Here is a 24,981-nt window from a genome sequence, read left to right as displayed (position 1 = left end):
TGCTGAATCAGAAAACACACCTCTTCAAACTTAAGAGACAGAACTGTGCTTTGCCTTTTTTCCTTAGTGAACAGTGCAGTAATCCCAAGTAAGTGGCATGTAAAGCTGTTATGTATCAGACTCTGTAATCACATTTCAATGTTTTACTGGTTGTAAACAACATGCACGAGTGCTCCAAGGACCAAATTGCTCTTTTGCTGCCAACATCAGTTGTTTAATGATCTGAACAGCAGAAGCTGCCAATTATTGTATTCCATTTTAAAGTGTCATTTAAAGCCACACTTGTAATTATTATACCTTTGTTGTAAATTTATCCTCTTAGCTAGAGAGCTCTAGCCATATAACTTGTAAGGTCCAGGAACAGCTATTGACAAGTATTTACCACTTTCACCTATGGAAAAATATTATGTTCTTTGCATGTTTACTGCCTGCCACACAACATCCACTTTGCCAGTAGCTCCCAAGCGCGGACAGGGGCCTGAAGTACCTTACACAAGGCATGATGACACAGCCTGGTTCTGCTGGACTTGCCATGACTTCAAGGGATCTACACAAGTGCACATCAACAACTTTTCCTAAGAAGTCTCAGCTATGAAAAGGTCAACAACAGCTCTAACACACCACTCAGTGGTAGTCCTTCTCATCACTTAAAACTTACCTGAAACAGCCAGCATTTTGGCTTCAAGTAGAGCTGGTAGTTGAGTCTCAATATCACTCACTTTCCTCCTCAAAGTACTGCAGAGTTTCTGACTCGTGCAAACCTAGATTGAGGCAGACAGCCATGATATATAATTCATTCATGTAAAAGTATAAGGCAATTTAAATGGGGCTTCAAATGTTCTTGCTTTTCAGACACGACATAACACCCTACAGCAAGGTGAAGAAGCTTAATGAAAAGTGATGTCTTTACAGAAATACCAAACATGAATTAAAATTTCCAGGCTTTCCCACACATTTCTATTATAAAAATAGGGAACGGTATTAGCATTAGCTACCTGCATGAGAGAGGACATGTTTCACTACTAGATACTGAGGCTGCACATAGAAGAAAGGCCATCTTACGAATTCTGTACAATTTCAGCATTAACAGTGATGCCTGGAGCGGGGCGTAAATAAGCAAGCATTTGGACTTTAAGATGCCATAAAAATCGCTGTACATTCTGTGCTACACAAAATGTACCATACTGCACATCTTAACTGAAAAAAGGCAAAGCAGCCATCATTAATTCTCCGCACAGGCAATAAATAAGGCTATACCAGCTCAATACTGTACTTAGTTGCACAATCAGGAGACACAGCTGACTGGGGTTCAGGTTTCTGACTTTCCCTCTCTCTCTTTTTTAGCTTTTTAACAGGAATTTGCTTCAGCAATGAATCAGGACTGGTATTAAAAACATGAAGAGAGAGGAAAAAAAGAAAGGAAGTTCAACTGTTTCTGTACTTTACATTTAACTGTACATTACCACCTCAGAAGAACCTTATACAGCATACACAATTCATACAACTCCCACATATTCAAAAATGTTGGTTCTTACTCCATATTGCATCATTTGTGAAAGAAAGCAAAATGAACAAACAGAAAAATCCCTCATCAAGCTAAGGCAAATCCTTTGTTCTGAAGGCAGACACCAAACACTTGCTTAAAATTGTAGCTGACACTTTAGAAAATGTTGCATTTATTGGAACTAAGGGTAAAGCAATAGTCAAGAGAGGCACAGGCCAGTTGTGAAAAGATGAGATGTGAAATGAAATCTCCAGAGGAAAGTTTCCCTGCCCTCTTTGACTTTTTCTTTCCCCTTCAAAAACAAGTGTATATACCATGTTTATTAACAGAAGCACAGCTATCACTTCACTTAAGAGCAAAAGCCTCACAGCTCTAATGGCTTATCTGTTTGTACAATTAAAGTACAATAATTTAGATACAACACTAACTGTAAATCCTTTTAAATGGATAATACCCTCTTGCTTTAGCTGAGAGCATCTGTTAACCATAAATGGGTCATATTTTTTTGAGTCAACAGAACTATCCTCCAAGCAGTAACTGTTACTATCTAAAGACTTCAGAGTCTTCCTATTAATTTAAAAGCATGTCATCATTTCTGTACCTATTATAATTTTTCAGTTCCCAGATATTTCACTTTGTTTCAGTACACCCTTTTAAGTGACTTGCCTACTAATTTACTTAAAATGTTTTAAAAACCCCAAACCTGTCAGAGGTGAATAAATGTGCCCAAAGAACCCAAAGGCCATTTCTGTCTCACATCTCCAAAATAAATCTGAAAGTTTTTAATGACTTCTTTCTAAGCAGCACTCTCTCTTTAGGGGTACTGAATGGCTCAGTGAAGTGGAATTAGAAGGGGAAATCTTTCAGCTCCAGGAAAACTGCATGAATATATCCCATGCTGGTAGTAACTTAAAATCATTACCACTAGACAGCTGTTTGGCAATTATGCAAAATAAGCTGGGAGGTTTAATCAGTTTCTAGTGAACACTGTCCACTTTGTAAGCACTACTGTCAGAACGAAGCTCGACGACACTCTTTATTAATGGACCAAATGCAGGGACCAGAGGCTGAAAGGCAGTTCCTCTAACTCACAAAGATGATTCTTCTGGAACATGAGATAAGTATGTTACCAAGCCTCTGCTTGTATCTATGTCACGTGCATTCTGCAGATAAATGAGCAACATTAATCTTTTGAGCCATCACGTGGCATAGTTTGACAAAACTAAATGAGTGACTGGGAGAGGCAAAATAATATAATATCCTCTAAACTAATAGCACTGTTTCTACGTTACATCAGTTCTACTCTACAAGCTCCAATTCTTTTAATTTTTTAAATTATTTTATCTTAATAACAGCTACTATTATTCATTACAGTAGCTTATTGAGCCACTAAGGAAAGGTTATTTCTTAGCTAACAAAGACAATGAACGTTCACAAAGCCAGTGTCATCCTTTGCTCCTGGGGAACACACCATCCTCCCCTAACCAAGTGTGGTAACAACCACCTATGCTTGTGGCCCCAGCAATGCCTCTTCCCTGTTCTTAGTGACCAGCTCTGCTGCAGCCCCTGAAGCTTCAAGCCTAAAAAAACCTCCCTTTCAGTTTCAGGGAAGTTCTTCACAGCAAAGTATTACTGTACCTATTTTAAAAACCCTCTTCAGTGGTTTTGAGGGGGGCGGGGGTTTGCAGAATTTCAAAAAAAAAAAAAGGCTGCTCTTTAGGAGTATACCTTACAAATCTGTGTTCAGACACATAAACACTACTTAAAAAAGCAGTTTATCTGAAACCAGTAGGATGCTGGTTAGAAAAGATATGTGGAATCAAGATGAAAAGCAGGAAAATATCAAAAGCAAATTTGCCCATTGTCATCCTCTTCCATCTTTCCAGCATATGATGTTAATCTAAAGCAGCAGAAATAGGGACAAGGACACCGACTAAAGCACTGAAATTTACTCTTCCGCCAACCATCTCAAGAAAAAAGTAAGTTTTGAGTAGCTGTCACATTTCTTTACAACAGTACCTTGGAAAAGACAGATATTCTCTGCCTGAAGAAAAGGGCAGTCCACCTGGATCTCCCATACAGCACAATATTGCCATTAGCAAAAGCACATATTAATTTCTGAAGGAAGAAGGTGGATAAGGGAGATTGTTCCCTTCATTAACAGGCGAATCTTAGCTTTTGCAGCCTCAGCTGAAAACACCACAGATCAGGCAGAAAAAGCCATATGAATGCTAGTGGCACAGGGGGAAAGAAAAGACCTTTGACAAAGTAGTGTTTTCCCCATAAAATGTAAAGGTTTAAAAGACCAGCTCTATTCAGTTTGAGAAGAAAATAATAGGATGAGGTGATCTGAATAAATAAAATAATAAATGATTTGGAGGGGTCTCATTATATGCTTCCTATTTATCCTCTCTAATAAGTAAAAGCCATGACATAGGAATGGAATGAAGTTAAAATAATATTTTATCTACTGAATAAATAAAATAAAGAAAAAAAACAGTCTCTTTAAATAAAGAAACAGTCTGTGGAATTCTACCTTGCAGACTTCTCAGTTGTTACCCAATGTTTCAGCTCTTGTTGAAAAAGTCTCTGGATACTACAGTTATAAAATAAAACTTCAAGAGGCACACACTTTCGGGGGAGAAGGCAAAATCTGTAACTCATGTTTTAGCTTGCAGATAGCTTGAAACAACACATCACTCTGAGGTACCGAATGTGTCCTTCATTTTAGTAGATGAGCTGTAGGTCAATTACAATCTTTTCCTTGATACTTTATTCATAGTCATTTAAAAAATACAGGAGAGAGCATCATGTTATAATGGTCTATACTAATTTTTCCCAAGATGTGTGCATAAGCAAGGAATAGAGGAGAACGAGCTCAAAATAAAGTAGGAGAGAAAGAAGGAGGGGTACTGAGATGCAGTCTTTAAATAGTCTTTTTAACAGTGCATGCTAAAAGTGTTGATCAAGATGATTAGGAAGAACAGATTATAAAGGATAAAATTTTCACTAATTTTGGTGAGTGCTTTTAGAGAAAGAACATGAAAAATAAACTTATTTCAGAGGATAAATCCATTACTGATCAAAACCCAGAAATATTTTCCAATCCCTGTTCCATATAGACCTATATGAATTAGCTACAATAAGTGGACCTTTTTTCAAGAGGTCTCCTGGAGCAAAGATGCTTTGTGGCTCACTGAGCCATTCTGAAACAAAAAGAAAACTTAGGTAGTCTCTTTCTTGAAAGGAGGCCATGAGAAATAAGAAAATTAAAGGAAAAATATTAACATCTCTGGTTAGAAACAAAAAGTATGCCAAATATGCCACATCACTTTATTTGTATTTTTAAAGGGGGATGAGAATTAGATTGCTAGTTTATTATCAGTGAAAGGTCAGGGAAAAGAGGTATTTCATTTATGCTCTTCCTTCACACCAATGAACCCAGCCAGCTAGGAAAGCAAGAGGCTCCGTATTAAGAGCAAAAACATTCAGCTATGACCAGAATTCACTTTCATTTATGAAGCTAAGGAGTCTGTTCCTAAATGGAGACCAGTGGGAAGATTGGTCACTAGTAAAACATAAGCCGAGAAACAACAGATTACTCCATCTGCTTCTTTAAGCATAATCTCTGCGGCCTGTCCAAATATAAACTAGGGGTTTTTTTGGAGTGTATGTTTAAAAATATTTACATGAAAAAGCTGTTTAGAAGAAACACCACAAAACCTACTTTCTAAAATACAGACAATTTATTAAGATGCAAGCTATTATCTGCTTCTTTAAATATTCCAAAGGACTGAAAACTGACGTGTACTTACTTTGGCAGTAGTTTCTTTAATGGACATGTTGAATGATTGTTCTTTTTCCTGAAGGCTAGAAGGGATTAAAATAAAAAAAAAAAAAGTTGACCTTCTCTGCTCACCACGGTCTGCTACACAAGACACATTTTCATATGGAAGCACATAGGCTTTAAGATGATTCATACTACCACAAAAGAGCCAATACCAAGATAAAATCTGTATATTTGGTTTCAGTGTTGTGACTAACCAACATTTCTTCAACCCAATTTCTACCCACTTAATCTTGTTTGCTTGCAAAACAGTTTGTACACTAGCTTTACAGTTCTTAATTAATGAGTTTATACGCATTTTACTTACCATCTGAAACACAATTATGATTATTTGTGTAACCATAATATCTTAGAAGTTCCCACCAGTGTCCTGCTAGGCTACCATCCAAACACCTAACACAAAGGCATTTCTGACACAAAGAGTTTGCAGTTAACTATCCTCTTATAACCTAGTTTCCAACTCTGCCAGGAAAAGTTCAACTGCAGTCACTTGTTCTCACGGTAATTTTATATGAAATATCACTACTCTGTTTAGTTTAGTAACAACCTACAAAATATTCGTACCAAGTTGATTCAACAGTGGGCTGAAATTGAAGCATCATCCAGGCTTACATGAACCAATTCCAGGTTTTCTTCCACGTATAAAAACAAGTATGTTTACTACTTTGATATTACCAAACCTAACATAAACCAGTGCCTTTGGTGCTTGTAAATAAATTCACAAGTTACATTTTTAACATAAAGTTCAAAACTCCAAGTCAAATCAAACATTAAGAGTTAGTATAGAGATTATTTTTGCAACTTTAATACTTCCCCCCCTCCTACTTCGCAGGCATACACTTTTATACAGTGTTCAATTACTTTATCACAAGCTATTTTCTTTTCCGTCAGACACCTCAATTCAGTGTACATGACAGTCAGCACTCCCCACCAGCAGCATTTCAATTCTTCCTTTTAGCTATGTTACAAAAATTGTACTTCTTTCACGATCTACCATTGATATTCTTCCTGAATACAGAACTATTAATTTATTTCTGAGCTTTTCTTTAGTGTTTGGCACTGAAGTATCCAAACATTTCAGAAACATCACTGGATATATTTCAATGATACTCTCCCAAGATAAGGCGGCATTGTATTCATTTTACAGGTGGAAGAAACACGAGTCACTGTTATTCAGAAAGCACGTTAAGACTGAGTGCCCATTTTGACATGCACACGGTCCCTGCTGCCTACCTCTATGAGTTTCAGTTTTCTTTTCAGAACTTGCTCCTTCGTATTTTCCAAGCACAACCCTTACTGAGTCCTGTTTCAAGAGTCAGCATTTACGTAAGTCTGAACCCCAAAGCACACAAAGTTGGACTTGCACTCAGTTATTGACCACCCACAGCAAGGCTGGCCCACCTGCACACCGGAGGGAGACAGCCTCAGAGGCAGAATTCAGCTGTCCAGCGTATCATTTAATCGCATTATTGAGACAGCTATTTGCATTGCTTTCCCTAATGCCTTACTTTGTAGAGCATACACCTTTTCAACCTACAGCCCAGCAAGGCCAGTCACCTCATTACCACCACAGCACACAGGGGTCCCTCCAGCTCCAGATGAGGCAGTCCCCTCAGAAATAGTTCATGACAGTGTAAAAGTCAATGCCTGTGTGAGGCAACAAACAGAAATATAACTGGCTAGCTATGTAAAAGTGGTTTAACAACACTTCCCACATAGCAGTCTCCAATTTCTCCCTTTTCTACAGCAATATATGGGCAAACCACAAAATATTACATGTGTAATGATGCCATTATCAGCTTCCTGCCTGCCTCTGGGCAAGCCAGATGGAATGAACTATTTAGCCATTTCTTTTTTCAGGCTCTGGAGCTCCCAGTGACTTTCAGCATCTCCCACAATCAGTGTCTGAGCTGGTTAGGTTATGTAAAAAAGAGCTGGGCTTTGTGTACAGATGTCAACAGGGAGCAGCAAGGCTGCGGTGTGTAACTGAATGAATAATGGGTGACTGACCCAATTGTTCTGAAACTGCCTTATAAAATTCAACTCTAAAGACCCAGACCATAATAAAATGTAAAGTGCAGTTATAGCCAGAAGAACAACAATATAAAGATGGCACCTCTATTTAATAAATCTCTTCCGTGTGCCTTTCCTCTTATCTGTTTACTTTCCTCCCAGAAAGCCTCCCCAGGTTCATACGATGTTTCACTCCCCTGTAGCATTCACACAGCTAACAGCAAGACAGACCAATTTTTAATTTGTTTTTAAACCATACATTCAAAACAGCATTACAAACTAGGACCTAGCTGTAGAGTCCGTATTGCTAAGAAGAATGCACAAGCCCATGCGGACTTTCAGGTCCAGGTGTTGAGTGGGAAAACACACCCTCTTTATACCCAGATTTCTTTTTTATGAGCATCTAACCAAGTCACTGAAAAATAAATAAGGAATTGCATGCCACCATTTCAAGGACAGCAGAAATACAGTTTTAACAGAATTTTGCAGGAATACAGTTTTACGAGAATTTTATATTAATCTGACACATATCAATAAAGAATATCATTAGTAAATCATCATTTTGACTCAAGCTAGTGATAGCCACATTAACCACAGACTTAAATCTGAAGAATCTTACTGTTACAGTTACAGCATTCATGCAGACTCTTATAAGCGTATTTGTATTATTTATGGTATGAATTTCACAGTAGTATCCTGTTTTGAATCCTTGTTAGCCTTCAGAGCAATACCGTAAGAATCCCTTAACCATTTTAGAGATTAGCCCATAATACAATTCACATGCAGCAATCAAAACTGTGTACGAACCAGCCATAGTTACTAACTGTGAACAGCTTTTAACTAAGTTTATTTCCAGGTTTTTTTCTTCTACCACAAAACACCATCACAGAGAAGCCCCTCACAAGCTTTCCAATTAACTGACAAGCTAATGACCCGCAAGAGAAACCAGGCAGTCCATACAGATTCATTCTACCGACAAAGGGCTTTAACAGCCATGATCTGTTACATGTGACTTGAACCAGAAATAATATTTTCTTTTACAGCCACCCTGGAGCATCATATTTCATTTTAAGAGGGGTATTCTCTCTGCTTAAAAGTTGCTTTACTTATTACTACCAGGGAAAATGGCTTTAAAAAGAGCTCCTTGGAATAATACTAAATTCTTGCCTGGGAAGATGTCCATAGTTTTGACTCATTGCTATTCTTCTCTGGCAGAACAGCTAATCAAGAATTTGACTGCTTGTCCTCACAGTCTCTGCAATCTATTATAAGGACTATTTAGAAGTTACTTCTCAAATTCAATATAAGCTAACTCCATCACAGAGAAAGCAAAGTTCTTGACCCAGGTGATGGAAGGACTAGAATTCAATTAACACAAATTTAACTGACTAAATGCAGAAAAAGAAAGGGTTTTAACACTTGCAGAACTGACAGCAATCTATGCATCATGTGTAATTTCTTCATTCATGCAGATAGCCATGTAGGCCTGTCATTTAAATGGCTTGCAATGGATTTACACACATTAGGATCTGTAATGAGGAGAGAAGAAAAGAAAAGGAATGTAGACTTGCTTCATCCTAGGGCCTCACTGTATACACCCTAGACCAGAACAGGAAAGCAGGAGCTGAGCAATTACCCCTCCTGGATGATGAATGAAGTAATACTTTGGCAAAACACAGACTTCAGCTGGAGAACTGCAGGAGGATGTGGGAATGCTGCATATTCAGGAGCTGGGGCTGACTTGGCATGTAATAATAGACTATGGGAAAAATTTGAAGATCCAAATACTTCAAGCAAGACAGTGCCTTTTAAGTATCTCATTTTAGTGACCTTAAAGAAAAACAGGTACTGAGTATGTTGAATTGTAATAACACAGTTGGAACCTGCTGAGACAATGATGTTCATAATCAGGAATGGTGTGCTGGCAAAATAAAGCAAGCCAATTCAACACAATAGGGGACAGAAGGAAGACTGGGAATTGAGTGGTCTGGTTCACACATTCCTCACTCTACCACAGGCTTCCCGCATGACTGCAGAGGACATTAAATGTCATGATAACAGATAATGTTTAAAAAGCCTTTTAAAGACTATTCTGAGAAATTACGATTTACATGCAGGAATTACAGATACTATGGAAGTGGCTTTGTTCAGAGGAAGGCTGACCTGCACAATACTGGGAAGAATGGCTTTCTACTAAAGGAAGGCATGTTTCTGAATGTCTTTCCTTCCACTTTGCTAGTATACTTCCCTTTGCATACCAGGCTATTGTGTATTTATGTTTTGCTTCCTAAGAAAAATTCAAAGAATGAAAACGGGCAAAAGGCAAGTCATGCTGTTCTCTACATTCAAGATATATAAATATACATACTGCTTAAACAGAAACAGTTCCTGTATTAATAATAAAATATATATACAGTGACAAAAAAGTGTAGTCAGAATGCAGTTTCCATAACTGCACAATAGAACATACCACATGTGTGGTATCAGTGTAAAATAAATAAATAAATTCTGTACTGGAAATTCCTATTTTTATATAGAAACTAAGCAGCCATATCTGATCTCTGCCTGAAGAGACTGAAAGACAAAAGGATGCCCTTTAAGAGCAAATGTTCTTCCTTACATTACTATCACTTAAAAGATTATTCTAGATTCTGTTATTTCACTCCCTATCTCCACACCACAATACAGTGCTTAAGCAAAAAGCACTTTTATTTCTTTAAAACTAAGCACAAGTCAGAACAATTTAAAATTACCCATATTTGAATTTCTAATTCAAGAGCAACAGCCTAGAAGCCTACGCTCAGATTGCATGCATATAAGAAAGCATGATGGGCTGAACCCCCAATTCATATGAATATGTATTCCCTCCTAGATAACATGATTATTAAAGAATATTATCTTGACTATCAACAAATTTAAACAGTTTACTGTATGTCTGAATTTGGCCCAGAGTAATGAGACTGCCTGCAAAGGACAACCTCATTCTAATGGTCACAGCCTGCAGACAGCATGACTTTTCCAACTTTTAAGTCTTCTAACATGATTCCTTCTCTGATTCTGAAGTCACAAGAAGATCTGTACTTTCTTAGAAGATAAAAAAATATAAAACAAGCCCTACACTTGTAATCTTGCTTTAAACAGCAAACAGAAGCTGGCCTTCCAAAAAAGCCTTTGTCCAGTCCTTTGCAAAAGAAATCAGAAGTGCTACTCGGGGAACATTTGGTGTAAACATCTGCTACAGTCTACATCAAGGCAAAAATCCACCAAAAATCCACCAAAAGTCTTAAGTCTAGGGACTTCACTGGGCCTTTAAAGAAGAAATCCACAATACAAAATCAAATCAAATAATCAGTGACTTTCTTGTACTTTTACAGTTCCTTTGATGTGCACATCTCAGAAAGCTTTGAAGACAAGTCAGAAAAAAAAGCTTTTGAACAAAACTATACTCAACAAGAGGCAGCTTTAAGCTAGACATGTACAACCACAACTAAAAGAAAAAACAAGAAAACATACTTGTACCCAAAGTTTTCTTGAGTAAAACCAACAGATGCATTATTACAGATACTACGTGCAGTTTTTTACCAGGACAAGACCTACATGGGTGTTGCCAGTCCTACACTTCTGCTCAATTAAGACCATGTAGAGATAGATTGCATTAAATGCACTAAGGTGAAACAGCACTTTTTCTTTTCTTTTTCAACTTTCCACCACAAAGTTTGATTCTATCTAATCAAGGAAGACATTGGATAACAAGATTTTCATTCCATGTGATCAGTTCATAAGCCTGGCTAGACTACTTATCTGTGTATTACCATACCAGGAAAGCAATTTCTCAGTCAAGCACACAAGTTCCTTTTCATCTTCGTGCAATGATCCATGGAACTTTAAACAATGAGATTTTCACAGTAGCATATCTCCGTGTTGGGAAGCAAAATCATCCTTTAAACATAAGTCAGGGTTTTCCAAACAAACTCTGATTTTGCCTTAGATAATGCAACCCACAGAAAACTTCTGTAAGATGACAGAGCTGGTTAAACAATGATAAAAAGACAAAATTTCTGCTGAACTGATGTGGTGAAAATCCAATTTCTCTGTCTAAACCTGTCAGTGCTCTTGAGGCATGGACTTTGACACTAAATAGAAGTAGAGAAAAGTTGTGTTTAATTCATACTGAAAATGAAATTTGTGGCAGTTGCAAGGACTAGTCACCTGAATTAGAAGTAAAATGCAAAGTGTCACCTTGGAAAGCTTCCAACCTCAAAAATTAATCTGATCTGAGACAAAAATTATCAAGAGATGTACTTTAAGGTACAGGAGCATTGGACCTTCTGCACATTTCAATCTACAGAGTTCTCCATGGATTATGAATGAGAACCCAAAGTTATGCACCTAGCTCTGAACCATCAGAGAGCTGATTTCGCTCCAGCAATTTGCACTTCTTCCAGCTATCATTTGCAGAGCAGTATTTCTTCATTGTTGCTTTATGTCAAGGATTGCTTCAATACATGTGCTCCCTCACTCAGAATTTACGAAGAGGCAGAACTAGAAGTACACTTTCCCAATGTCTTTGGATAACCTCAGCTTACCAATAAGGTTTCCCATTGACTCATGGGTTGCTGGGTGGCTGCACTTGTCTTTGTTGACTCTTGAAGAGTTATACCTATACAAAGTGGACCATAATAATTCATCATCCCGCCCAGAAGCTCTTGCATACACAAGAACTCTAAACTGAGATGACCCTTATTTGCTGCAGTGCTGCCAGACACTAGCCCCAGTTATAGAAGGCTTGCAGAAAAGCCAGGGCATTAGGTGACACTTCACAATTTTTTGTAAGAATGATCAGTAAGATTTTTTTTTTTTTTTTTTAAAATGCCCACAATAGGAGGACTGAGGCAGCACATCAGTCTGCATAGTACAGTAGCTGTTTTCTTTAGATAAAAATCACTCCAACAGAAACAACCAGTTCACAGTCAGTTGAAGACACTGCTGGCATCTTTAATGATGATTCCAAGCTGAATTTTCATTGCCATGTATTGAGAAATCTTCTGGTCCTATAACACACCGTTCATAGAGCCGAACTGGCCGTCCGTTTCAACCAGCCATTCACATGGTGCTGTATTTACCACCACTTTTCTGTCAGCTGCTGCCGCAGAGCGGTTGTGGCAGTTGTTGCTCCAGCTGCTACCTGAAACAGGAGCATCAGACTGAAAACAAAGGCACTATCAAACAGCTATCTGCAGCAGCAGTTCATCACATCCAAACACTTTCCACAGATTTTCTGATGTGTCAAGAGAGCCCCATTCTTCTGTTACATCTGCCTGGAGCGCACAAAAACTAGAGCTTGCCCACAGCAGCTGCGACTATTCTCCTAAGAATAACATCCATTGTACTTCACTGACTGAAAGTGTCTGTCCCTGGATATTGTTGTTAGCTGTTCCTCTTTATTATATACAAACAAATTCAGTATCATACATGGATTGGGACAGCTGGTCGTTTTTCCCTAAAGAGAAGTAAATCTCATCATATGCATACCCAGAGGTATCAACACATGTGGCCTAGACTTTATAGGTTGCTACATCCCACTGAATGATGTTCAGGCAAGCAGGGGGAACCAGATTCCTCATGCCACTGCACATTTAGGTACTCAAGCGGATGGTACTGATCTTTCTGCTGGGACTTCTTCCTTCTATAATGCTGCTCGAAAGGACAAAAAAACTGCCTCTAAGATCACTCCAAAATACTTCAAGGTTGCTAGCAGTGGCTCTGTCCTTCAAGTTGGAAGCCTTGCTCTCTCCTTTCCCTGCAGTGTTTCCAACCACTCCTGTTCTCCCCAAGGAAGACCACTGCTTACAGTGCAGGAGCAGACTTCACAGAAGACCTTTTTCCTCCCTACAACAAGGGTCCACACTGGCCCCAGTGGGATCAAAGTTACTATGAACTGCTGAGCCATAGAACAAAGGACTCGGCTCAGACACAGGCAACTCAATCAGGAAGTCCTCTGCCCCAATTTCAAACTGTGGCAGCTCTTGTCCGATGACTTTTATTTCCACCTTTGCAGGAAGCAAATTCACTTCATGTGCTGAAGCACAGACATTGTATGGCAAGCCAGGCTTTCAGTACACAGTTTCTTCTAGAATTGCTCCCACAAGTGAGGAAAAAAGGAAACAAAGTGTCCTGGTTTCGGCTGGGGTAGAGTTAATTTTCCTCCTAGTAGCAGGCATAGTGCTGTGTTTTGGATTTAGTAGGAGAAGAATGTTGATAACACACTGATGTTTTTAGTTGTTGCTGAGTACTGCTTATGCTAGTCAAGGACTTTTCAGCTTCCCATGCTCTGCCACGTGCACAAGAAACTGGGAGGGGGCACAGCCAGAATAGTTGATCCAAACTGGCCAAAGGGCTATTCCATACCATATGATGTCATGCTCAGTATAGAAACTGGGGGGGGTTGGCTGGGGAGGAGCAATCGCTGCTCGGGAACTGTCTGGGTATTGGTCGTCAGGTGGTGAGCAATTGCATTGTGCATCACTTGCTTTGTATATTATTATTACTATTATTATTATTATTATTTTACTTTATTTTATTTCAATTATTAAACTGTTCTTATCTCAACCCAGGAGTGTTTCTCACTCTTACTCCTCCGATTCTCTCCCCCATCCCATCGGGGTAGGGGGAGTGAGCGAGCGGCTGCGTGGTGCTTAGTTGCTGGCTGGGGCTAAACCACGACACAAAGCTACTTGCCCAAGGAGTCTACCCTTCAATCCTAGGCAGAGAACAAAGGAATGAAATTAATCCTAGGTAGACAAAATGGAGAGGAAAACACCTACAAAAAGAGAGCTGAGCCTCCTAATCAGTCAGATCACAAAAGGAAGAGGCAGACCTCTTCTTTCACCTGTGACCTGTCTTAGCCTCTCACAAAAGCCTGCAGCCAACTTCTTTGAGAAAGCCAAGACGATGGCCCCCTCAAAACACAAACCCAGCCATGGGACTAGCTGAAAATGAGTCAATCCTACCATCAAAGCTCGGGCTGGGTTATGACATTTGACACGAAATTTGGAGTATCCCTCAAAAAATCCCTTGTGGCAGAGGAAGCTTGCTGTGCGGCCAGGCGCTCCAAGGGCAGAAGTTCTGGGTAATTTCCAGGGCAGAGTCCTCCCCAGGTGCCAGGAAATGTCCCCTCTGGCTCCGCTCCTCTGTCACACCCCCACTGCTGCAGGTTTTGTGAAGCTGTACTGCACAGAATAAAATGTATCAATGGATCATTAAACAAAAGAGTTACAATGAAAAAAAACAGGGCACCATGCTATCTTCATTATACCTAGCTATAGTAGCAGCAGCGGTATCAGCTATATTTTAAGAACCCCATAATTGTATTTTGGTTCATCTCATGTAGCATAGACAGAGACATGTTTCCTACCACAGAGAAGAGTTTTAAAATTCTGTGTTAAGCTTTAAAAAAATAAAATCAGAGCAGCATGAAAGGGTCCTAAATCAAGGCAGTCAGGCAAATACTCAGAGTGACTTGTGCATCATCCTCATGTCATGGAAGATGATTTATCACTGACTGAAATGAAGTCAACCTGAAGAGGCCTGGGGGGGAACTGAAGCTGTCAGAAGCCTTGAAGACTCCCATGCCCAGAGCTAAATGACTGGGACAGAAGTGAACAACAGGGAGAGCAGTTTCTGGGGCTGTGCACCAGTCCTTCATGCGGTGTATTTCATATGCAAACAGTTTTTCCAATTCATGCAGACCTGCAAAGCTAAAATAACTGAACTAGTGAGGTGACTGAGAGCTCTCTCTTCTTCACTCCTATTACTCGGTGATGAAGCCCTAGCTGTGGTGGCCACTACACAAGTTACCTGTTTCATCTGCACATCTGACAGCACACTCATTTCATCATGCATATTTATAAGAGGGAAACAAAGGGCAAAAAGCTCTCTTCTCTCACTTATCTATTTTACTTATTTGCATTCCTTTTTAATATTATCTTTTGTCTGAACTTTTGATATTTTACAGCAATACCATGTGGACAGATATAGTGTGGTGTGGGTGTGTGAGAGAGAGAGAGCGCAATTTTTAAGGGGGAAAAAGAAGAAAGTTTGCCATACAAAGCAGGTAACAGTACAAAGGAAGGAGCCCAGAAGCTTTATCCTCTCACACAGCACAGGAGCAAGAATCTTACACAGATCAGACACACGCATGCTCAACACCACCATCAATGAAATATAACTGTATCTGGGAAGGCAAGTGGCTATCAGGTAGCGACAACTGACGGCAGGAAGGGGAAAGTCTGGTCAGAAGGGCAGAAAGCCTTTCTGCCAAGGGAGCACCACGGGATTGCTGACATCCTCCCAGGGCAGAGACACGATGATGCAGCATGTGCAAATCACCCACTGAGTGAAACGCGCAGAAGTAAATTAAGTTGCGTGAGAAGGTGAAAGCAACAGTGACATGCCGAAAACAGCTCCATGTACACCCAGTCACAGGACCAGCTAAAACCTCCCCAGCACCAAATGAGGCCAAGAAGTAGTTACATAATGATGCAGTGTGCCTAGAGGTCTACTAAATCATCGGGGTCTTCATGGTCCAACTCCTAACACCACACAGGAGTCTCTCCTGAAAAATATTCAGGAAGATTTAAAAAAAAAAAAAAAACCACACCCCACACAAACAACGCACACAACTTTAGATTATTTTGCCTCTAACCTACCTACCAACGTCACTTTCTACTTGTAATTAAGCACTACTAAGGTTGTGAAATCAGGAAACAGTGCAGACAACAAAAAAGCTCCAAACAACCCAAAAACCCAGGAAGTAAACCCAGTAAAGACTCCGAGAGTATCTGGCTTTAAAAGTACAACTCAGTTCTCTGCCATCCCACACACAGGCCCAGCAAACAGTCAGGAACATTAGCAGCCTGCGCACTGTAGTAGAAACTTTTTGATGCTATAAAGCCATTTCATCCCTCTGGTCTTTGTATTTCTGCTACCCTTCTATTCCCAGAGGATATTTTTTATATGTATGCATTTTCACAGAAATAGCCAAAGAAAACCTCAAACCACATATTTAAAAAGGACCTTCCTGGATTGACTGCATGTTATCTAGCAAACAACAGACATCTTTTTGAAAAGACAGGGTGTAATTTGTTTTGCTTCTTCTAAATACAATTCTGTAAAGCTAAGATTTTTGTTGAAAGGCTGATGTGAGTACACATGGCTGCATTCAGACTTCAGTAATTTCACATAGCTTGCTAACTGCTAATTTGACTAGAAATTTCATGTGGCCATATATACTTTGAAGAACAACAAAACGTGTACAAAGCAGTCTCTCCTAATGACAGCACATGACAGCCCATTCTGAATGGCACTTTTCCTAAGTTAGTATGTGAAACTATGTATAAGTCTTTTTTTCCAACTTTTCCCAAGTAAACCAACTTCTCTAAAAAAACCTCACCTTTTTTGGCTTTATCAAGCTTTGGCCTCAACTGAAGTTCCTGAATGCTTTGAGTATATTCTAACTAATAAGGTTTTCAACCCCCTGAGCATTTGTATTTCACTTTGAATTAATCTTTGTCAGATGAGCTCCAGGCATCACTAAAGCAGAGTGAACTGGTTGCATAAAACTTCAAGTTCAGTTCCTAATATACTAATATACAGAATAGACAATTTGCCTATCTTCAGAAGATCACACACACACACCGTGGAACAAATTCCTACTAATTAAAAATTGTTCCATGGGAAGGGTGGAAGAAGAGGTGGAGTATTCAAATATTCTGAAAGATATTTAATTGAATTTCTTTCCTTCAACCAGCATTCAGTGCCCAGACAATAGTCCAGATGGAACTGTGCAATTTATTTTAAGGATGACATGCTGTACAGTCACATGCATCTGTAGATATGGATAAAACCAAAAGAGAAAATGCTAAGTGAAACTAAATATGAACAGAAGTATAACAGACTTCCCCAGTCTTCATTGTGAAATGAAACAGAAAAAGGAAACAACAGGTACTGAAGACAATAAGTCAAATAATTAACGTGGTCTTATTTTATAATTAGAAGGTTCAAGTTACACTAGTTAAAAACATATATTTCTGAAATGGTGTCCTCTTCAGTAGAGGATACAGAAATTATATTTTGTTATCTTTTGCAACCTCCAGGAGAAAGTGCTTCACAATGAAACACTCAGATCTATTTTTCTCCAATTTCAATATATCATCTTTAGTTAAAACACTAACATGTGTCATGGTGCACATACCACCAGCTGCTCCCACCTTTTAAACATATCTCCACGCAACACCACGCAAGCAAACGGAGCTTTTGCACTGCAATTTCCTCGTTTTATAATAATGATTACACCCTTTAGTTTACCAAGAGCAATTAGGCCTGTCTGAATGAGTAAAATGACTACATTCTGTGGTCTCAACCTCGATGTGAATCCCTGTCAAAACACAAGCTAACGTATTTGTTTGCACATTAACCATCCAGGTCTTAACCTCAGTTTCCAATAGCCCTCAAGAAAGGACCCAGGGTAACGTGTCTAACATTTCTCAATTCTTCAAACTCAAAGCATGCTATAGTTACTGACAAAGGCTTTTTGTTTTCAAAAAGTCCACCACATACCAAAGATAAACAAGACAAAACAAAGGATTATTAATCTTCCTGAAAATAACAATGTTTGACAAGAAAAATAAGCTTAGAAACAATGCTCAGCCCAGTGTTACACTGACTTGCTCTCTTGCTTCTGCACGCTTCTATCTGGGCAATTATTCTTCATTTAAGATGTTCTCTCATGTTCCCTGAAGTTTGCTTTAATAAGTTGCTATTTAATAGCATTTAGAGCAAGAAAAGCAAAACAATTTGTATTTTATAGTGAGCTGCAAGCCACTCAATATGATTCATTGTAGCAAAGATTGTCTGAAAGGATGCTTCACATCAACCCTGTGTTATTCCAGCACTGAATGCAATTCATGTACCCAACAAATAATTACGCAAAAGCACATTATAGCAGTACTTGATGGACTAGCACACAGCAGTTAGAATAAATACATAGTATCTTGCAACCCAATACCCAGGAGCTTGTCATTTACAGCCCATCAATACTGAACAACTTTCTACATAAGTACTAATCTTTAACATATGTGCATGAGTAATAGCTTTATTTCTCACACAGATAGCCCTAACTTCAGAAGACTTTAATTTTTTTTTTCTCTGAAACAATTCATAAAATAAAATGTACATTTCCAGAAAAAAAAAAAACAAACTCTTTCACATTAAATATCCCAAGACTTTGGAATTTAAAACTAATATGCTGAACTGGCTTCATCAAGTATTTTAACCTGTTACTTAATATACAATTACCTTTCACAAGAAGTACTGATTTAGGATAAGCCAATGCAAGCTGCAACGAGGGAAATTCTGGCTAGATAAGAGACAAAAAAGTTCACAGCAAGGGTGGTGAAATGCAGCATGCCTAGCAAGGCTGCAAAATGTCCATCCTTGGAGACATATATAACTCAGACAGATGGGGCCCTGAGCAACCTGATATCACCTGGAAATTGTAGCCCTGCTTTGAGCAGGGGTTTGACAAAATGACCTCCTAAATTATTCTATAATTGTATGACAATGTAGGGGATGCCCATAGGCACACGGAAAGTATATCCACACCAGATGTCTTACTATCTGCTTGCTGCTTTTTCATCTTACAGAAAGAGAGAACAGAACATCACTGGATGCAGACATAAGATCACTCTACTTGAGCTATGATGGACTGCACAGCTTTAAAAGGAAGACACCCATCACTTTGTTCAGTTTAACAGTGAGAGTTAGGCTCACTGTTAATTAACCGCAACTGTTGTAGGAACATATTCTTCCCCTCAACCCTTCTGGATATATAGCCTGCCCTGAAAGCAAGAAGTGGCAGAGAACCCATGCTGGAAATGTGCCTGCGGACCATCATGCAAGCAGAGCCCTGGGATGCTTTCAGCCACCTAAAGTAGCTAGTGGTTTGGGGGAATGGATTTGAGAACCAAAGGCAAGTAAGGGGCCACATGATAAAGTCAAGCGGTTGAGTCACACAGCTGGACTACAGATTTCAGTCTGTGTTCCCAAGGCAGCTTGTGCACCTTCCAATAGAGCAGCAGGCACAGCATATACAGCACTTGGGCAGATTTTGAATGGGATTTGCCAGACTAAGAAGCCACATCGTGTAGAGAAAACACCTACAAGGTGTTTTTAATTCAGAAAGTCACCATCTCCCGCAGAGAGGAAAGAAGCTGCTGAATAGGCAGCGAGTGGTACCTTGCTTCTTTGAAAGGCTGCATCAGCCAGGTTGTGACACATTCCTACCAGCTCACTTTGCTTTTAAGTTGGGAAGAAGAAAAAAAAAATCTAGCACTTCATTGATGGACAGCTGCCAACTCCCTCAATGACTGTGACCACCAGGTCTCTCTCTCACCTCAGCCGAGTGCTATAACCATTAATACTCTCCACTTTCACTCTCCCAAAGTCAGATCTCTCGCCTTTTAGCCTTCTGGCCTTTTGCCATATTTCTGCTTTTGCATTCCTGGACACATTAAGGTCCAGCTTAAGAACTGTGATGGAGCATGCTCCCTGCCAGGACACTGAAATCCTTAGCAGGTTAAGAGCTTGCTCTGAGGCTGTAGGTTCAGATCCAGGCAGGCTGCAGACAACCTAAATGTAGAGCTTCCACATTCTGAACCAAGGACACTAGTTTCCACGTGACCACGCCATAGGTGGGCATGTACATCATTGCCATTAGTTTTGGTCAGAAAAGGCTTTGGGGTTTGACAAGAGCACATAACTATAACCTGACATAGGAGATTTAAACTGTTCCCAAAGGCTGTCACAGATGCCTGCCTAAGTGTGCTTACTTGTGCAGCCCAAACTAGCATTTACCTGTCCCCACTTGCAATAGGGGAACTCCAGCTATGGTAAAGAGAGCAGCAGCACCTGATCATTGGCCCTGGTGACACAAAGCTGATAACAAACAAAACCAAAAAGTTCCATTCAAGGCATCTTTTAGAAATAACAGAAAGGAAAGAAATTCATTCTAAATCTTCACTAAAGTTCTGAACCCACTTCAAATAATGAATGCCTGTATTCCCTCAAGTGCTTGTGTTATTCACAGTGCCAGTGAGCAAAGAACTCGGACCATGTTCCTCCTGAACCAATACTACTTTAACTCATCTTTAAATAATTTACCAAAGAGTTAAGTGCAACTCAAATGTTGCATCAATAATGTCAAGAGAAAAAAATCTGAATATTCTTTTGTAAGCAAATCCAAAACTAAGAGAAAACTCAAATGAAAGCACGGGTTCTCAGACAGACTGCTTGAGACCTTTTATTCCTCAATCTCAGAAACACAGATGTAAGGTACTATTAGAACAACCTAAACTTAATTCAAGAAACTAATTTCCCATAACCTAATCTAAAATTTTAAACAGATCTCAAAAGAGAGGAATATGTCCTCTAGAAAATGTTCTGCTGACTTCAAAAAAAAAAAAGATCTGTATAAATTAGCACATATGAGCAGCAATTTCTCATGAATGTTAATATAACCAAAATAAATCCAATAAACATGAAGGGAGAAAAAAATTGCAAGCAACATAGTTATTGCTTATCTGGAAGAAATGCAAGTTAGGATAAACAGGAATTTTATTTTGTCCTGGTGACACAGCAGCAGTAACACTTTCAAAGTTCCATCACCAACGTCCCATTGACTGCCAGTACAGTTTAGGTCCTGAAGCACTTCTATTGCTTTTGCAAATAAAGATGAGGTTATTTCCAAAAGGTTACCAAGAGTAGCTACTTTTCCATTTAAAGGAACCATATGCTGTGCATTTAACTGTAGGTGTCCCAAAAGCCTTCATGCTTTATCCCTTCCCCCACTACCTCAAGTCCACTGTCTGAGCCTGCCACTCATGACATCGGACTTTATTATGATTGGAAGTTCACTGAAGCAAGAAGCATCTCTAATATTTATTTGGATGGTGCCTAGTACACAGTTTCAGGCTGTGAGACATATGTTGGAATTACTGCATTACCAAGCTGGGGAAATAATTCAACCAGTTAACAAGAAATATTTTAAACTGATGATAGGCATTAACAGTTGATGGATACTTATGCCTTCTGTAGGTGGCTCTTTACCATAAAAAAATATTAAGTGCAAGACCGTCAAATAACTACAAAGTCTTCCTTCCTGAGGAAGTATATTAATATTAGAACTGCAATATCTGTTCTTAGAAAAATTTAAAATGTCTGAATCCAGCTAATTGGCTGGCACAATTATGAAGAAAACAACTGACAGCCAATTCAACATTGGGAAGATACAAGATTCTACATCACTGTCAACATACTGAAAGTTAAATACCTCTTTATTGTCCCTGGAAGATCCAGACTACATGGAATTTGGTAGGAGGATGCTAAAGTGTCATCCACAGCCTTTCTTATTTCCTGTAGTTCTCTCAGAGAAACACAGCCAAGTAAAGCAGTCAGTTCACAGTCCTGTGACTGAATAAGCCTATCTTGTTCTTCAATTTCTCTTCTTAGCTGTTGATCTTTTGCTTCTAATATGGCCAGTCTTGCTCGGATGTCTTCTATTTCTTTCTGCATAGAACAGAAACCTGAGTTTATTATGAACCCTGCTAAAGAAGCCCCTCTGCCCCTAGAAAAATGCAGTACAAGTCTCAGAAGTTGCATCAATTAAGGTTGTCCAATTTAGCACAACATTAAATAAGAAGACGTTCTTTTGTTGACACACAAAAATTCTTACGTCTGTTGTATTTAGAAACTCCATTGTTCCCACAGTCTGAAACTCCCCACTTCCATTTCAACACCAAATTTCAGGTTCCTCTTCTAACACCAACTGTTAGTCACCTTTTACGTTTCAAATACACAGGTATTTCCCAAGTTAAAAACTTTCCCCCAAAAACCAAAATCTCAGTTCAACCATGACAACAGAATCTTGTTACAGACAAGCAGCTAAAGTGATCAACCATCTATCTGTCCTCCTGCAGAATATCCCTGTAATGGTTCCTCTAGGCTTCCAATCCAACATCGGGCACAGGATGGAAGTGATGAATCGCCAACTGTCTGGCCAGTCCTTTTGATTATTAATATTTAATTTTAATTAAAAGCACAAAATCCCTCCCTTGACTTAAAATAACCAGAGCTTCAACCACAGTTGCACTCATCTTGCCAGAAGTTCAAACCCCATGCATTATGATACTGATGTTTCTTGCAAGAGCATGTTCTAATTTTTCCTTGAAAACCCAACAGATAGCTTGCACCCAATGAAGGAGCACTTCATGAAGGAGTCTGGGTTGCTGAATTAATAAAGTTATTAATATATGTTATATATAATATATAAGTTATTAATATATATATTAAGTTATTAATATATAGCCCTTTGCTCATTTGTCCCAGAATTTGAAAAGTGATTTAAAAAAAAAAAACAAAACAATTATCAAGGAGAACTACGCAGTATCGAAGTAGTTGAATGCCATACTGGAGAATTTAATTCTATCCCTACATTTCTTACAGTCTCTGTGAAACTTTGCAAGCCACTTGAACTACTATCTCAAAACACAGCCACAGACTGAATGTTCACTATTTTCCATACAACCAACAAGAGAGGTCTCTGAAGTGCTATCTATAGACTCTCAACAGAAACCAAAGCTCATAATTCCATGCTCTGACCATATCCAGTCCAGCTAAAAAGAAACAAGAAAAAAAAAACCCACCAAAAAACCCAAAATAACAAAAAACCCCTCACCCCCAAAAACCCCAAAACAAGCACCCACACCTTTTTCAGGTAAATAACTAGGCATTACAAAACTAGCGTTAGAAATGACTGTATAGCTTTTTATGGTAATTCACTTCTTCATTCTCTATCTGTAAAACAGCAATAAGAACATCTCTTCACCCAAAGCAATGTTATGGAGATAAAATTAAGTGGGTTTGAATCACCCAGATGCCATGTTGATTAATGCTGTAAAAAGAGCTCATTCGCAAATTAATGAATCTGCATTCAAAAGAGGGTTTGAGTGGCATACCGTAAAAGGGTTCTGGGGCCAAATACCAAGTAATGAAGACAAAATGGTATTCTGAATATCTGAACAAGCACTTTCCATCTTCAGCAATGTATGAGGCAAGGATCCAGGAAAAAACGCACGCTCATACAATTAAAGACTCTCATAAAACATACATACTATGCACAGATACCTGACTTCGGCATTTCTTTGCTTTTTGAGTGCTTCACTTTGAAACCTTAACATTCTTTTAATGTTTTCAATGAAATTTAAGTGAAGTTTAGTTCATTAATGTTCATTTGGTCAACAAACATATTTTCAGGTTTGCTGCACTGCAACAAGCTCCCCAAGTATGACTTAAAACAAAAAACAGTCCTTGCATGTTCAAAGGTTGACTGGCTCAAAAATTTCAACTTGTATTAGTGCTATGCACTAGCTTCATCAATTATTTTCCTTCATTTTTTCGTTTCAGATTTAGTGACAAGAGAACAGAGTGGCCCATGTTTCAACCCACAGGCATTTGTCAAGGACAGAAAGGTCAGCAGGCCAAAAACATCTGTTTTGTTTCTCTCAGTCTCAAATTAGGCTTTTAGTGTGCACAAAGGACAATTCTGTGTCTGTGTTACTGGTTTGGGAATACTGCCAAAATCTTAATAGGCCCTACTTAATACAAAGACCTTCATATTCTGTGAAAATGTAGTAATTGCAATCACTGCAATAAGCAACCTGCATGGGAACAGAAAGGGAGATGAACAGAATTTAGTTTTACAAACACATTTTTAGTACTGAAATGTTTTTACAACATAAATAGATACCAGAAGCACACAATCTGTATTCACAGAGAGAAAGCTGTTCTGCTTGGGAATAGTTCATAGGCATTTTTGGGAGAATGGAAATTTTAGTCAGTAAACTGGAATTCTCTCGTGTTCTTTTCCAGAAATGCCAAGAAGCCTTTATTGTGCTCTTGGTCAGCCTGCAGGGACAGATAAAAAGGACTTAAAGTCTCAGTATGGAACAACAGATGATATTCCACTCACTAAACATAAGCTAGAGTTTTACTTTGTGGATTTGAGTTTAAACTGAGACTTCTAACATGACAGCTAATCAGTACTGATTGTAAACCTCCAACTTCACTTATGGGCTGGTATTCTCCAGGAAGTACGGACTGCATGTAGAAATGAGTAAATTTTAGATACCGTCACAGGCTCTCTCAAATCCCTGAAGACAAATGCAAAACTGACAGGAGAGAGGGCAGAAGGAAAAGGAAGGTAAAGTAGGGCTGAGGGGAAAAAAAATAATGATTTCAGATCATGGAAGATTTTGGGCAGGAGCAATCCTTGAGAGATGCCAGGAGCCACCAAACATCACAGGTTGGCCTCTCCAGAACCATGGTAATTTTGATCAAATGCTCATAAATAGCATGCCTGTACAACAAAGTGGCTAATTTGTCCCAAGTATAACTACATAGGAATAAAGATTCACCTGGAGCAAGTATAAAAACATTAGCTGGCATGGAGTCTTAAGTACAGCAGTTTTCAGCTGAACAGCTTGAGGTGGCTGGCTGGACATCT

General features: G+C 39.0%; 1 protein-coding gene across 1 annotated transcript in view; it reads right to left on the bottom strand.

Moving 5' to 3' along the window:
• DISC1 (DISC1 scaffold protein) overlaps positions 1–24,981 on the bottom strand; it is a 190,006-nt gene that overhangs the window by 118,493 nt on the left and 46,532 nt on the right. The window contains exons 5-7 of the mRNA XM_075707503.1: positions 21,751–21,986; positions 5,320–5,374; positions 659–761 (exon numbers count right to left, since the gene is read on the bottom strand). Coding sequence (XP_075563618.1) covers positions 659–761; positions 5,320–5,374; positions 21,751–21,986 — 394 coding nt within the window. The remainder of the gene's footprint in view (positions 1–658; positions 762–5,319; positions 5,375–21,750; positions 21,987–24,981) is intronic.

Source organism: Pelecanus crispus, chromosome 3, assembly GCF_030463565.1.
Source record: "Pelecanus crispus isolate bPelCri1 chromosome 3, bPelCri1.pri, whole genome shotgun sequence".
In the NCBI taxonomy this organism is placed as follows: Eukaryota; Metazoa; Chordata; class Aves; order Pelecaniformes; family Pelecanidae; genus Pelecanus; species Pelecanus crispus.
This window is presented reverse-complemented; position numbering and strand designations above follow the sequence as displayed.